The following is a 14,308-nucleotide window of genomic DNA, read 5'->3' as shown; positions in this document are numbered from 1 at the left end:
TATATAGAAAGTTTCTCTTTTCTGTATGAATCATCCTGCAGGTGTATTCATAACATTAAATACTAACATGATATGAATTATTATAGCCCTCTTATATATGTATTTGTTTATTTCAAACTGCAAATGTTGAACTTAAGATCTACTCTATTTAGTAATGAAGTCCCAGTGAACAATGTAACTAAGAGTCATATGTGACCTTGGTGTAGCTTTCTGCGTATATAACAACTTTGAAGTGACTGTTTGATGCATATATAGCCTTACGTGATGTAGAGAAGCATCATGGTTGACAGAGGGATCTATTTTGGATGTGTCTATATTTCTTCTGTGAGTGAATTTGTGAAACAGTTGATGGGTGTGCCCCCTATCACTTCTCCCATTCAATTTTTAGTTTGGACTTTGCTTGCATCAAGCTATGTTATGTAATTCTGGCCTCCATCTTTGTCAAATTACTCTGTCATCCACTCCCACACTTATGTACTGTAGTTATATTTTTTTTTTGCTCTTCGGTAATTACCGAAGGCCAAAAGCCTTCGGTAATTACCGAGGGCCAAAAGCCCTCGGTAAATGTTAGCGACAAGAGATTTACCGAGGGCGCTTTGGCCGTCGATAAGCCTTCGGTAATTGCCTTTTACCGACGGCTTTTGGCTGTTTCCGAGGGCTTCTGGCCTTCGGTAATGCCCTTCTTTTTTGTAGTGAGATATAAACGATGATGTGGTTGGTCTAGAATTCAATATAGTGGCAATGTTACATCAATAATTACAAATAACCACCGCATTGTTCGCACTAACAATGTTATGCATTGTTGGACATGCGTTGAATATATTGAATATGTGCTCGAGTGATCCAAGTAGTGTTAGCAATTTTGTACCCGACAAAGACCGTCGCAGGGAGCAGTTAATGTCCTACCTTATGCATACTAACCGGTGTCGTGAAATATTCAAATGGGTCCAAATCCATTTATTAATATTTGTGAGAGGCTAAGAACAATTGGGTATGTTAAGGACGCCATTCGCTCGACAGTGGAGAAACAAGTAGCTTAATTCCTTCATATAGTGGGTCATAATGTTAAGAATCACAGTGTATGATTTTTCTTACATCGATCTGGAGCAACTATTAGCAAAAACTTTCATAATGTGTTGGATGGTATTATTAGTCTAGAATATGAATTTTTAGTTAAGCCATCAAGAAATGAGGTCCATTCATATGTCCTAAGCAACAATCGTTTTTACCCGTACTTTAAGGTAATAATTTGAAAAATTATTAAGATGATGTTTTATGAAAACATAATGATGTTTTTCAATTTTTGCATGACTTGTTAATTTTATGTTTAAGATTGTTTAGGGACCATAGATGGAACTCATGTTTGAGTAAGGATGCCAAAATCAGATGCTTCGAGATATCGGGGAAGAAAGGATTGGCCAACTCAAAATGTTTTTGCCTCATGTGATTTTGATATGAAATTCACATACGTTCTAGCTGGATGGGAAGACACAACAACTGATTCAAGAATTTTAAAGAATGCCCTTGATCGTGATGATCCATTGGTTATCCCCCAAGGTAAGTGTCTTCATATGTTATGATTTCCTGTGTGGAAATTTGACATGTACAAAGAGGTTAATGAGACTTCCACCACACAAGAGGTGGAATAAGTTATGTAAAATAATGACAGGAGGTGACTGAACTCAGCTGTCTATGACTCATTATGGTTTTAGTTGTATTACTATTACAATATTCCAAGAATTTGTATTGTAATTATGACTTCTTCTTTTGTAACATTCTGCAATATTAATGATAGGTTATGTTTCATTATGGTTTGTGAATAATGTTGTTATTATTAATATTGAAATCTTGTTATGACTTAACTTGTTATTTATCTTATTTTTTTGTTTTCTTGAAGTTATTTGTAAATGGCATCATCATCATCCAAAAGACCTAGAAAAAGTCGTAATGAAAAGAACCCACAATAGAGCCAGAAGCTCCATCACATGTCAGACCATCTATTGCAGAAGTATTAGATCACCATCGTTTCTTCAGTGACAACCATCAGATGGAACATTATGCCACTGATTTCTACACAAGAAATATTGTTGTTTCAGTAATCATGAATTTCGAATCATTTTCCAGTTCAGGCTTATATTTTCAACATCATCTTTAATTTCAAGGAGTGGTAGAATTTCTGATATTGGAGGACCATTCTATCTGGATTTGATCAAAGTCTTTTATTCAAATATGAGGATTTCTGGAAATGAATATCTTCTCAATGAGGACAACAAAAGAATAATTAGATTGAAACCTGTTGATTGGTTGAATGTTGCTCATATAAAGTATGAGGGTTAAAAATTGTGTTATGCAAATATCCCAGATGACTTTCCCTATGACCGGGAGATGACATTAGCTACTATGGTTAGACCAGAAATGTAGGGTCAACGTGTTAAAACGGTTGATTGTTTGAATATTAATGATAGACTTCTGCATTATGTTATTGTGCACATGTTGACTTCACGACCTGAAAATTTTGCAAAGTTATTGCATGAAGATATCTTTATGTTATGAGTGCTTAAAAATAATATAGCTATCAATTGACCTCATCACATCATGCAACATATGCTTAAATGCAAGGCTGGGGACACACCCCTACCATACGGTGTCCTTATCACCCAAATCATGCAATATAGTGAAGTACATGTTGATGTCGATGTCAGCAGTCAGATTGGGAGCAAGCAACATTTTTCAACTAATTCTTTGAAGAGGTTGAATATTGTTAATGTCAACGATGTTTGGCAACACGAGGTCGGTTATGATGAAGACGACGAGCAACCACAACATCATAGTCCTCAACATGAGCACCCTGTGCAACCTCCTCCATATCCTTCAAATCCTAATATGATGACTGAAATGTGGGACGGGGTACAAGACTTGCAACACATAATGGAGGACATGGAACAAATGCAGGGGTGAGTTCAACGTATTGAAGATAACTTGGCAAACTTATCCCTCGACATGAACCGACAATTTGTTAACCTGAATCATAATGTTAATTTAATTATGCACCATTTAGATGATTAAGTTAATTACTATTCCATGACTATATTACACAACTTATTTGGTTACATTGACTTATGTGTTTGATTTCTTATATTACTTATATTTCAATTCCACTTGCTTTCACATTAGTCATCAAACTTTTATTTTTTGTCAACTTAATGAACTGCAAATCAGATGGATTCTTGAATCATTGATGAATTGGAAAAGGGAATTACTCAAACAAGAAGACTATGTGCAATTCTTGAATGACAAGTACAGGCCACAGAGCGTCGAAATGCGTTGTTAGCGACCATAACTCATTCATCTAATCCAACTTTAGAAGAAATTCATAATTTATTACGACCTATGAACATTCGAGATGATAATTTACTCAGATAATGCTTCGATTTTCTATCTTCACATCCATCTCATATAAGACGTCTACTAGGGATGCCAATACAATATCGTTCTAGCTTACATATCTCACCGAAACAACTAAATCATAAACTATGACAAATATATTTCTATGTTATTATGTTGGCACTTTTTTTTTATCTCATGTAATATTCTAAATTTGTTTAATTATTTCTTTCTTTAAAAATATTCAATTTCACTTTGATAACAAATAAAATCATACCGCTTGGTAATAAATAATATTACAAAAATATTAAAATAAAAAATAAATTCATTTTACTAAAATAAAATCATTTTACAATATTAAAATTATTTTTAATAATTAATGTTAATTTTTTACTCTTTATAAACATTTTTACAATTAAATATAACATTCACAATTATTATTTTATATTACTTCAATAATTAGGAACATTTTGGTAATCTTTAATATCTACCAATTAAACAATTTTTTTATTTATCACTTGTAAACTTTACTTTCAAATCCACACTCATTTACATTCAAATTCACTCAAATAAATAATAATTAATTCACCCTCAAATCTCCTCAAATCCACTGGATCATGAAAATTATCTCCGATGGAGATGTGAAATCTGTAATAATTTTTAGAAAGTGTTATAGGTTAAATATATAACAATATATAAGTAAAAAATATTATAGTTAATTTTTTTAATGCAAAATTTCAATAATTAACTATTGCTATAATATAGAGAATTTAACTGTGTCCACATTTTCTTTTCTAATTTTATTTTTTAATAACTATTTTATAAATTCAAATAATTATTCATAATAACAAAATATTTTTCAATTTTATATTTTTAAATTTACATAATTATTCACAATAAAAATTTATTTATATAATAAAATAATTATTCAAATAAATTATTTTTAATAAAAATTATTTTATAGTTTAATAGATTTTTACTTAAAAAAGTGGATAAATATGTATTTTCACTAATATTAATAATGAAATTAATATTTGATCAATGAAGTAAGATGAACATAACATATCACAAAAAACTAAATACACACTAATGATTTTTAGTAAACATAATAAGAAACAAAACACACATCATATTATGTTTTATTTAATATGAAAAAATAACTTAAAAACAAAATTAAAAAATTTCTCCTCATTTAAATTTAAGTTATAAATTTTTTTCTAATTTTGTTTTCTCAGTCTCAAAAACAGCTATAGTTTATTTGTTTCTGCATCATAATTACTCACGTGTCAAACACATGCTGCGACACTTCAGCCTGGTCTCAAGAGGTTACCTTTGGATGCAGGCACTGAAGCATAGGCCACTCGCATCACCGTGGTTTCTCGTAGAAGCCATCAACAAGGAAAGTAAAAGTCGCAAAATGGCGCCAAAGAAGAAGCCAGAGTCCGATCCCAGTGGAATGTTCTCAGGCATGGTGGTGTTCTTGGTTCCCAAAGGAGTCCAAGTCCGTCGACTCCAGGTCATACAAGTTTCAAGTTTCACCGGCTAACAATGGATATCATTGTACATTTTTCATTTTCAAAACCCACCTTTTTTATTCCATTTGAAGTTTCAAAGTTTGCATCTTTTCTATGTTTCTTCACTTTTTTCCCGTGTATCAGATTTGGAAGGAGAGGTTGGTGCAAATGGGGGCTGTGATAGAGGAGCGCCTCTGCAAACGGGTCACTCATGTTTTTGCTATGAACTCAGATGCGCTTCTTCAACAACTGGATAGGGAACGTTTGGCACGTTTTAAAGGGGTTGGTTTTTTCTTCATTATGTGATCTATGAGTGCATAGTCTGATTATGTCTCCTTGGATATGTAAGGACAACGATAGTATCCGTAAAATAACCCCATTTTTGGCGTTCAATTCATCAGAAATATTGATTGGTATTTCCGTAGCGGTTTATTAAGAAGCTTGTGTACTTTTGGAGGGCTAATAGATGTATTTATTGATGATATAGGGTAAATGTGGTCTCGGTTTGAGTTTTTCTTTCAAGGATCAAAGTGGATATCTAATAATAGTGTTTGAAGGGTCTTGATCTTGTTTTGATCTCTTTTTTTGTTTTAAGAATTGTTGTGTTGTAGTATTTCCTCTTAAATGTATAATGTGAATTTCCGTTTGTATTTGGAGTGTCCCTTTACATGTCTTTTGTTTAGTTTGTTATTTAATTGTTTTCCGGTTAATGATGTAACGGTGATTTGTGCAGAGAGTTCTCATTTATCAATGGCTCGAGGACTGCTTGAAATCAGGGGAGATAGTATCTGAAGATATGTATGTGCTGAACTTGAACTCTCAAGGAAAACCTGAAAAGTCTTGGGACCTTCAACCATGTCAGAGCGATCCTCAGCAATTGCATAATAATAAAAAGACCAAATACACGGAAATTGTAAATAATGAAAGTAACGATCAGGGAGGAAAAAATGTTTCACTTTTATCAACAAGCAGCCATGAGGAAGGTGATAGTTTAAGTTATGGAAATACAAGACCTCAACACCTTGATTCTGAAATTGACGATGTAAGTGCTAAGATCTATCCACCAACAGCTTAACATTATTTGGTGACAATATTTTACTCCAAAACAAGCATTTTTCTCAGGCTCTCTTAAGAATAAGATTTTGACTAATATAATTAATATTTTTTCTATCTTTTGATTCATATAACTGTGTCTACTGTTTGTGATAGGATATAAGGTGATAGGATATAATGAGTATAGGATAGAAGGAAGAGGAAATGAGAGCGAGGTTAGGAGGGAAGAGTTGTTTGACAGTTAGTTAGTCAGTGGGAAGGCGAAGGGAGACTTTATAAATAGGGTGTGTGTTTTGTACAGGATTGGCTATTCATTTTGTATTCTTTTGATATAGATTGGATATATGTTCTAGGGGATGGAGAGTGCTCCCTAGGAGGGAAATATTGTTCATTTGTTCATACTTACATCAATAATACACATTCTATTATGTTCTCTTTTCTATGTGTGTGCGAGTTGAGGAGTGTTGATCGGCTTCTTGATAAAAGCAGCCTATCAAGTTTGGTCTGACCTGCCGGATCATCAAGGGAGCGTTGTCAGATCATCAAGGGAACACTGTCTATAGAGGAAGAGGTGGAAGCATGAGAGGAAGAGATAATACCTAGGAGAAGTGGGCCAACGAAAGGGAAATGAGGATGGCAGAATTTAGAAGAAGTTGCCAAGAATTGAAAGAAATGATATTGGAAGACCAGAATCAAGAAAGGGACTCAAAAGGAAGGGAGGAATCTCTTGACAGAGCAAGAAGGGGAGGGAAAGAGAAATTTCTTCAAGACAACAAGAAAGGAAAGAAAGAAGTAAAGAAGGGTAGGGATGTTGTGAAAGACAGTCTGCCAAACGTCAAGAAAGCCAAAAAATTCTTTTAAGAAGGAGAATACTTGGCTAATGATGAAGAGAAGATGGAAGAAAGATATCCATAGAGTAGTGCAGAATGGAGAGAAGAACTATCCAAGAAATAAAAGAAATGCTGCAAAATATCAAGATTCAGATAAAGGGCTTACAAAGAAGTGAGAAATCTGTCATGGAAGGAAAGAAAGAGGGAAAAATGGGGACGGATGTTGTGAAAGGTAGTCTATTAGACATCAAGACAACCAATAAACCCTCATATGGAGGAGAAAATTCAACCAATGGGGAGAAGAAAAGAGAAACAAATATCAGTGAAGAGGGAAATGCTGTTACCATTACATCAGGGAGTAAAGTGTCAGAAGCTGCTGTTTCGAGTGTTGATGGTTTTGCAGGAATTAGAGGGCAAGAAAGGAGAGAAGAAAATATACGTGAAGGAACATATGTCAGTGAAGAGGGAAAATTCAACCAATGGGGAGAAGAAAAGAGAAACAAATATCAGTGAAGAGGGAAATGTTGTTACCATTACATCAGGGAGTAAAGTGTCAGAAGCTGCTGTTTCGAGTGTTGATGGTTTTGCAGGAATTAGAGGGCAAGAAAGGAGAGAAGAAAATATACGTGAAGGAACATATGTCAGTGAAGAGGGAAAATTCAACCAATGGGGAGAAGAAAAGAGAAACAAATATCACTGAAGAGGGAAATGTTGTTACCATTACATCAGGGAGTAGAGTGTCAGAAGCTGCTGTTTCGAGTGTTGATGGTTTTGCAGGAATTAGAAGGTAAGAAAGGAGAGAAGAAAATATATGTGAAGAGGAAGGCAATTACGAAAACTGTGATGGAGACATGGGTGTGGCTGCTGTTGAGAAAGTTGCAGAAGTTGCTACTGTAAGGGTGGATAACTTGGCAAATGTTGGTAAGGAAAATACATTAGGTGAAGACCATGATGGGAAGGTTGTGACTCTTGCTTCTCCAAGTAAAGTTGCAAAAATTGTTGATTTTAGTGGAGATAGAGTGGTAGGTTGTGGTGTGTATGTCAAAATAGTGAAAAAAGGGGAAGAATTGTTGAGGCTTGGGGTTAAAACAGTGGTGTCTGAGAGCAACTCAGTTGAGTCTGTTTGCAGAGCAAGAGAGGAAAGAAGAGAGGAACTTCTGCAAGACATCAAGAAAGCAAAGAAACACTTGGGTGGAGGAGAAAATTCAATCAATTGGGAGCAAAAAGGAGAAGAGGATGCCATTGACTATAATGGAGCTAGGAAGGGTGAGGAAAAACCAGTTTTTCTGTGGGTGAAAAGAGAAGAGTTGACCACTTATGAAGGGATTGACATCCAAGGTTAAACAACAAGGGCAGCAAATGTTTCTGAAGTTCAGAACACCAAAGGATCAACAAAACTAAACCCAAATAGTGAAGAAAATGTAGTCCAGGGGTTCAAGACCTGGCATAAAAAATCCAAGAACCTTTCATGGAAAAATCTGGCAACAACTCTACTGAAGATAGTTGAAGGGAACAGGAGAAGCATGCTATGTGAGAGTTGGGCAGCAGTAACACAGATGGGGAGTGTGGAAATTTTACATGAGAGTTTGCAAGTAGATGGAGCAGTTGCCGAAAGTGTTGTTGCTACAAGAGCCGATGAAGTCAGAGATGAGGTTTTGAGGATTTCACAAAGTGGGCTAAAAGAATCTAGGAAGAGTGGAAGTCATTGGAGGAGGATTTGCCACCACCCAAGCCTCCATACCTAAATTGGAGGGCAGTAGCCAATGGGTTCCCTTCATATGATAACACGATGATGAAGAGGAGCCATGAGATCAAGCTTCACAATTCCAACCTTGAGGACAAGGTTGTTCTGCAGCAGGGTGCAATGATAGGATATAAGGTGATAGGATATAATGGGTTTAGGATAGAAGGAAGAGGAAATGGGAGGGCAGTTAGGAGGGAAGAGTTGTTTGACAGTTAGCTAGTTAGTGGGAAGGGGAAGGGTGACTTTATAAATAGGGTGTGTGTTATGTACAAGATTGGCTATTCATTTTGTATTCTTTTGATATAGACTGGATATCTGTTCCAGTGGAGGGAGAGTGCTCCCTAGGAGGGTGATATTGTTCATTTCTTCATACTTACATCAATAATACACATTCTATTCTGTTCTCTTTTGTGTGTGTGCGAGTTGAGGAGTGTTGATCGGCTTCTTGATAAAAGAAGCCTATCAGTTTATGCCACGCACACACACTCAATGCTACACTAACATGAGTGCCTTTGCAGTCATCTTCATCATACTGTCCACCTGATCAAAACAAAAACATAACAGAGATATTTGGGAAACTTGTAACCATATATAGAGGTAATGCTTCTGTAACACCTAGTCTCCTAAATATTGCAATCTTTTTATATTGTTTGCTACTCCAGTGCTCTTATTTATTGTGGTATCGCTGTTTGAAGCATTGGGAGATGATCGAAGGTCCTTTAGCTATTACAAGGCTATTGCTGTAATTGAGAAGTTGCCATTTAAAATTGAAAGTGCTGACCAGATAAACAACCTACCATCTATTGGAAAATCATTGAAAGATCATGTAAGTGAACTATGTCACTGGACACTCTGTCTTGTAGTTTGTCACTTTGAAAGACTATATATCTTTAATTTCTGAATCATAGTTCCTAATAGATGTATTGCTCTTTTACCCTATTTTCTCTTCTGAAATTTCTGTTGTCTTCTATGGTATTCTCTTACTTATTTTTTATTACTAGGAATAAATGTGCATGGCATTATCTAGTTGTACTGGAAATCCATTCAGCATGTTAACATCTATGAGATATGATTCTTTTAGAAAGTTTGTTATTATTTGGTCATTGAATTATGGTTATTTTTATTATAGCATTTGTTTGGTTCAAGTATTTAGTTTTGCAGCTGCCTTCTCCTTTGTCTTATGAAATTTCGTTTTATTCATTTGTAGTGAGTCTACAATAATAGCTGAGTGATATTAATTTGGTACTCAGAAAGACATTAATACTTCTTCTTTTGTAATGATTTAGAGCTTACTTTTACATTTGTTTAGATAGATAGACAAACAACTATGTTTATGTTGTGTCTTGTCAGGAAAGAAAATTCAAAACCAGAAATTTAGATCAAATATCTTATGCAGTATTATTTCAACAATTGTTAGTACTGTACACCAACATTCACAAACAAAGGAAGACACTTCCTTTCATACACGGCATTTCCTGTTTACACAACCAAAGACTCTCCGTACCAAATCCACCACTCAATGCGGTTGTCAATTCTTCCCAAGATGGATTCTTGGACTTTGTCTCCAAAATTGAATTAATGACTTGCATTCCATGTTGATGAAAGCCAAACATAACTTTTCCCTTGGAGTGACATTCTGAACCTCAAAATTTCCCCATTCTTAATATCCACCCTTGTGGATCATTCCCCTCAAATGTGTAATTCCACCCTTTTTATCCAGGGCCTCTGCATGTTGTCTCCTTCCTCACCAGATTTGCTATCTTGAACAAATCTTTCTTCTTTCTTTCCTTCGTTGTTAATCGGGTTTTCATCTCCTTCAGATAATTTCTTTTTTTTTTCTTGAGATCTCGCAACATTTCTTTGATCTCCTTCATATCTTGCAAACTATCTTTCACAATAGCCAAATCCATCAACATCTTCGCAATCACTTTCCTTGTTCACTGCCTCATTTTTCCAAAGAACTCACCATTTCCAATAATTTCCCTCCTCTTCCGATGCGGCAGGTCAGATCAGAATGTTGTGTTCTTTGTTATAAAGGAAATAACAAAACCAAACACTATGTACATTGAATATTTGTCATGATATTATTTTCAAAGAAAGTATAAAGGAAACAAAGGTCTTCACATACGAAGGGTGGTATTTCCTTTGTCACAGGGTAATTTCCTGTTAGCTCTACCAAAAACATCTCCCTCACAACCCCCAATGTAACTATATAAAGACTTTCTTGGAAAGTCTCCTCCACCAACACAACTACCTGCCTAACTACCTTTCCTCAGTAAATTTGCTTCTATAATATACATTCCATTTCCTCTCCTTATTTTTTTGCCTATCAGAAAGTGCTAGGATCATCACAACATCTCTACTCTGTATCAGTGCAGACACATTTCTCCCCTCATTCTGAATTTGTTTTCCTTTCAAACTCCTCTTCTAAGTACACATTTCTTAAGGAACTTAGCATAATTTGGAATGTTTATCTCCACTTTATTTAAAGTCTCCAGTAGCTCACTATCAAATTCTAATTTCTTCGACTAAATGGTCCTGGAAGGAAAAGGAAGTGAAGTCTGTGGTGCGCGGGCATCAAAAGAAGGTGGTGGTGGATACTGCTGCTGATGGTCTGCAGTACGAACTGGAATCTGCTGCTGCTGTTGTGCAGGTGCTGAAGTCTGATGCTGCTATGCTGGTGCAGTTTCCTAGGTCAGCTCTCCACCACTCCTCATGGTAATGGAACTACCTATCCTAGGAAACAAATCCTTGAGATTGGGGGATTGATATGCTAGTAATAAAACCATGATACAACAAATATATAGAATTAAAACCAATAGTAATGAAATCTAAACTTCCTAAAATATCTCAACAATATATGTTCATAATATTTTTTTATGTATAGTTTAATCTGAAAGTGGTTTTCCAGAATTTCTTGAACACTAGACTTCTTATCCTCAGCTGATTTGCTACTATGTACAGATCTTTCTTCCTTCTTCTCTTGAACATTAACAAAATACTCTCCTTCTTTATGCAATTTCTCACTTTTCTTGATTTCTATGTAACAGTTCTTTGATTTCTTTCATGTCTAGCAAACATCCTTTCATAATAGCCATATAAGCTTTCAGCTACACAACCACCTTTACTTATTTGGCCCATCTTTCCTACGTGCTTAGTCGATTATCCACTCTTACCCTTTGTTTTCAGATCTGACAGATCAAACCAATCTTGTTACGTGCTTAGTTAGGAAAGAAAGAACCCAAAACCAGATACATAGACCAAATATCTGTGTAGTACTCTTTCAGCAGTATTATACTCCGACATCCACATACAAAGGAAGACACTTCCTTTCACATAGTGTTAGGTTCCTAGGTAGAGGAACCCAAGAAAACTACTGTAAAACACGAAAGCTCACTGAAAAGATCTGGTATTATTGATTCTAGGCACCCAGAATAGCCAGAATGCCTCCAGGGGACAAAGTTCCCTTCACACAGGATGGTAATGATCCTGGCAACAATTCTCTAAAACATCCAAAAACATTCCCCTGCCTACAAAGACTCCCCACTATATAAAGAAGGTCTCACGCACCCTAACAATCCAAACTAACAACTAGTTTTTAATCTGTTTCCTCCTATTATACACATTATATCCTATCACATAGGGTATTCCTTGTTTACTCAGTTGAATATAGTGAAAACTCCCTTGTGTTCAATATACACATAGGGTCCTTTATTTATAATAGAACAAATATGGGCTAAGCTCAAAATACAAATAAGAAATAATAACAAACTAACTAATAAAGATAAAAGATAAAGATAATATGTCTAACATACCCAACCAAAGGCTCTTTGTACAAAAGACCCCTAACAACCCCCAAAGTGAACTATTTTCACCAAGTCTCTCTCCTGAAACTACTAACACCATAATTACTTTTTTTTTTTAAATTTCCTTATATAACACACATTCCACTCTCGTTATTTTTCTGTCTAACAGTTTACTATATGCAGATTCAGGAGATCATAACTAGTGGGAAGTTATCCAAATTAGAACACTTTGAAGCAGATGAGAAGGTATTATAACCATTAAACCTCGGTAGTCAGAGATCTAAAATAAATTGTATTAATAATGCATTTTTATAGCTTTAATGGTTCATATTATATCTTTACCCATGATCCTTGTACAACTGCAATTTTTTATTTCTTTTCCATAATGTTAAATTATATGTACATTGACTCTAGTAATCATTTATCGTAGAGCTTGATAGCTCTTAGAAAGTGGATTTAAGACTAATTCAATCCTATAAGTTTGTTAAATTAGGTTTGTACCCATCTATATATTGTAATTTGCCTATATCTCTCTAGTCATAGTAGGATCTCAAACATGTTCCCTCACACCAAGGACTAGATGTCTCAAATATATTTGTGGATGGTCCTAGATTGTTAATGCTGCAACCTTTCGTTCAGTGAATCCCTCTCAAGCAAATTTAAACATTTTGAGCAATCTCTCTCAAGCCTGGCAGGTGATGAACTCTGCTGGCTTAAATGGTGGAACCTCTATGGGACTCTGTCAATGGGTTAGACTCTTTTTGCCATGCACATGTTAAACATAATATCTAGTGGGATGCTATTTTCTGAACCCACGGTTCAGTGTATCTTCATCTAGACAGTTAGGAATAACATCACTAACCCTGGGTCTCTTTTCTGTTCCTACACATGTTGGACAGAATCCCGGGCTCGGTTCATTATCTTCCAACACTTCTAATTTGTCTTCAAGATCAAACATTGGGATTTCATTACCATTGGGTAATCTTCAAGGGGCTGTTTGTATGGGACCACAGGTGTCTAGTATTAGCCAAGGAAACCTTTTAGGGCCCCAAATGGTGCAAGGTGGGGGTTCCCATTCTGTATTAAGGGCATTGGTCCATATCTTACATTATAAATAAACTACCTTATGTGTATGCAAAAGACACAAGGGATATTTTCTCCCAATCTTCTCTATTTCTCGCATGATATCTAGAGCATAGGATTAGTTCCAGCCAACTCCACGGTCTCCAGCACAACTCATCGCCGCTGTCCCCGCCGTCGCTGTTGCCGCTGCCGTCGTCGCCGCAACCGCCGCCGCCGCCACCGTCGCCGAAGTTCCAGAATCGACCGACGACCACACCATCAGAATCGTCTCGGCTGGGCGACCACCGTGGTACAAAGATCGCGGCGAACGGACCACCCACGCGCCTCCACGCGGCGCCGCTTCCCTCCGCGTCGCCGGAGAGTTCTGTCGCTGATCAGAACCGTCGTGATCGCCTCCTCGTCCTCTTTCTGGATCTGTGGTCGTCGCGTCAATCGGAGCACTTTGGATTTTTAGGGTTTCTCCTTCTCCATGGCATCTTCCTCGTCTACAAACACCTCTGTTGGTGGCTCATATTCTGATCCTTCAATATACACCAATTATGTGAATGTACACTTGTCCATTAACAAGTTAGATGGCACAAATCATGCAACATGGGCGTCTGACATCAAACTTTGGTTGACGAGTCAGGGGTACTTAGATCACCTTACTCAAAATGTGACTACTGCTACCACGGATGACACTTCCCGCTGATTGAAAATTGATGCTCAGTTATGCATTGTTATAAAGTCCACCATTCACTCCTCACTGAAACAAATGTTTCGATCATATGAAACATGTTCAAAAGTATGGGCACAAGCGAAGTTGTTATACACAAATGACACTCAACGCCTTTATGGTGTTTGTCAGGACCTATTAACTGTTATTGGTCCGCGCAATCATGGTCCCATGGCAGA

At 36.2% G+C, this 14,308-nt stretch overlaps 1 protein-coding gene across 4 annotated transcripts in view; it reads left to right on the top strand.

Moving 5' to 3' along the window:
- The first annotated feature begins 4,675 nt into the window (after nt 1-4,675).
- The window catches only part of POL{LAMBDA} (DNA polymerase lambda (POLL)), a 33,157-nt gene continuing 23,524 nt past the window's right edge, over nt 4,676-14,308 (top strand). For 3 of the 4 annotated variants that reach the window (XR_015785860.1, XM_088112444.1, XM_088112443.1), the window contains exons 1-6: nt 4,676-4,900; nt 5,043-5,180; nt 5,632-5,940; nt 9,044-9,122; nt 9,221-9,351; nt 12,515-12,577. Coding sequence is in view for 3 of the 4 variants with exons in the window: in XM_088112444.1 (XP_087968570.1) it covers nt 4,679-4,900; nt 5,043-5,180; nt 5,632-5,940; nt 9,044-9,122; nt 9,221-9,351; nt 12,515-12,577 (942 nt within the window). In the remaining variant the exon portion in view is untranslated. Of the gene's footprint in view, nt 4,945-5,042; nt 5,181-5,631; nt 5,941-9,043; nt 9,123-9,220; nt 9,352-12,514; nt 12,578-14,308 lie in introns of all 4 variants that reach the window. The other variant, XM_088112445.1, reaches the window with a different exon arrangement.

This window comes from Vigna umbellata, chromosome 4 (genome assembly GCF_029865625.1).
Source record: "Vigna umbellata cultivar VRB3 chromosome 4, Vumbellata_1.0, whole genome shotgun sequence".
NCBI classification, from domain to species: domain Eukaryota; kingdom Viridiplantae; phylum Streptophyta; class Magnoliopsida; order Fabales; family Fabaceae; genus Vigna; species Vigna umbellata.
The sequence above is the reverse complement of the archived record's forward strand: the minus strand, read 5'-3'. Positions and strand labels throughout refer to the sequence as shown.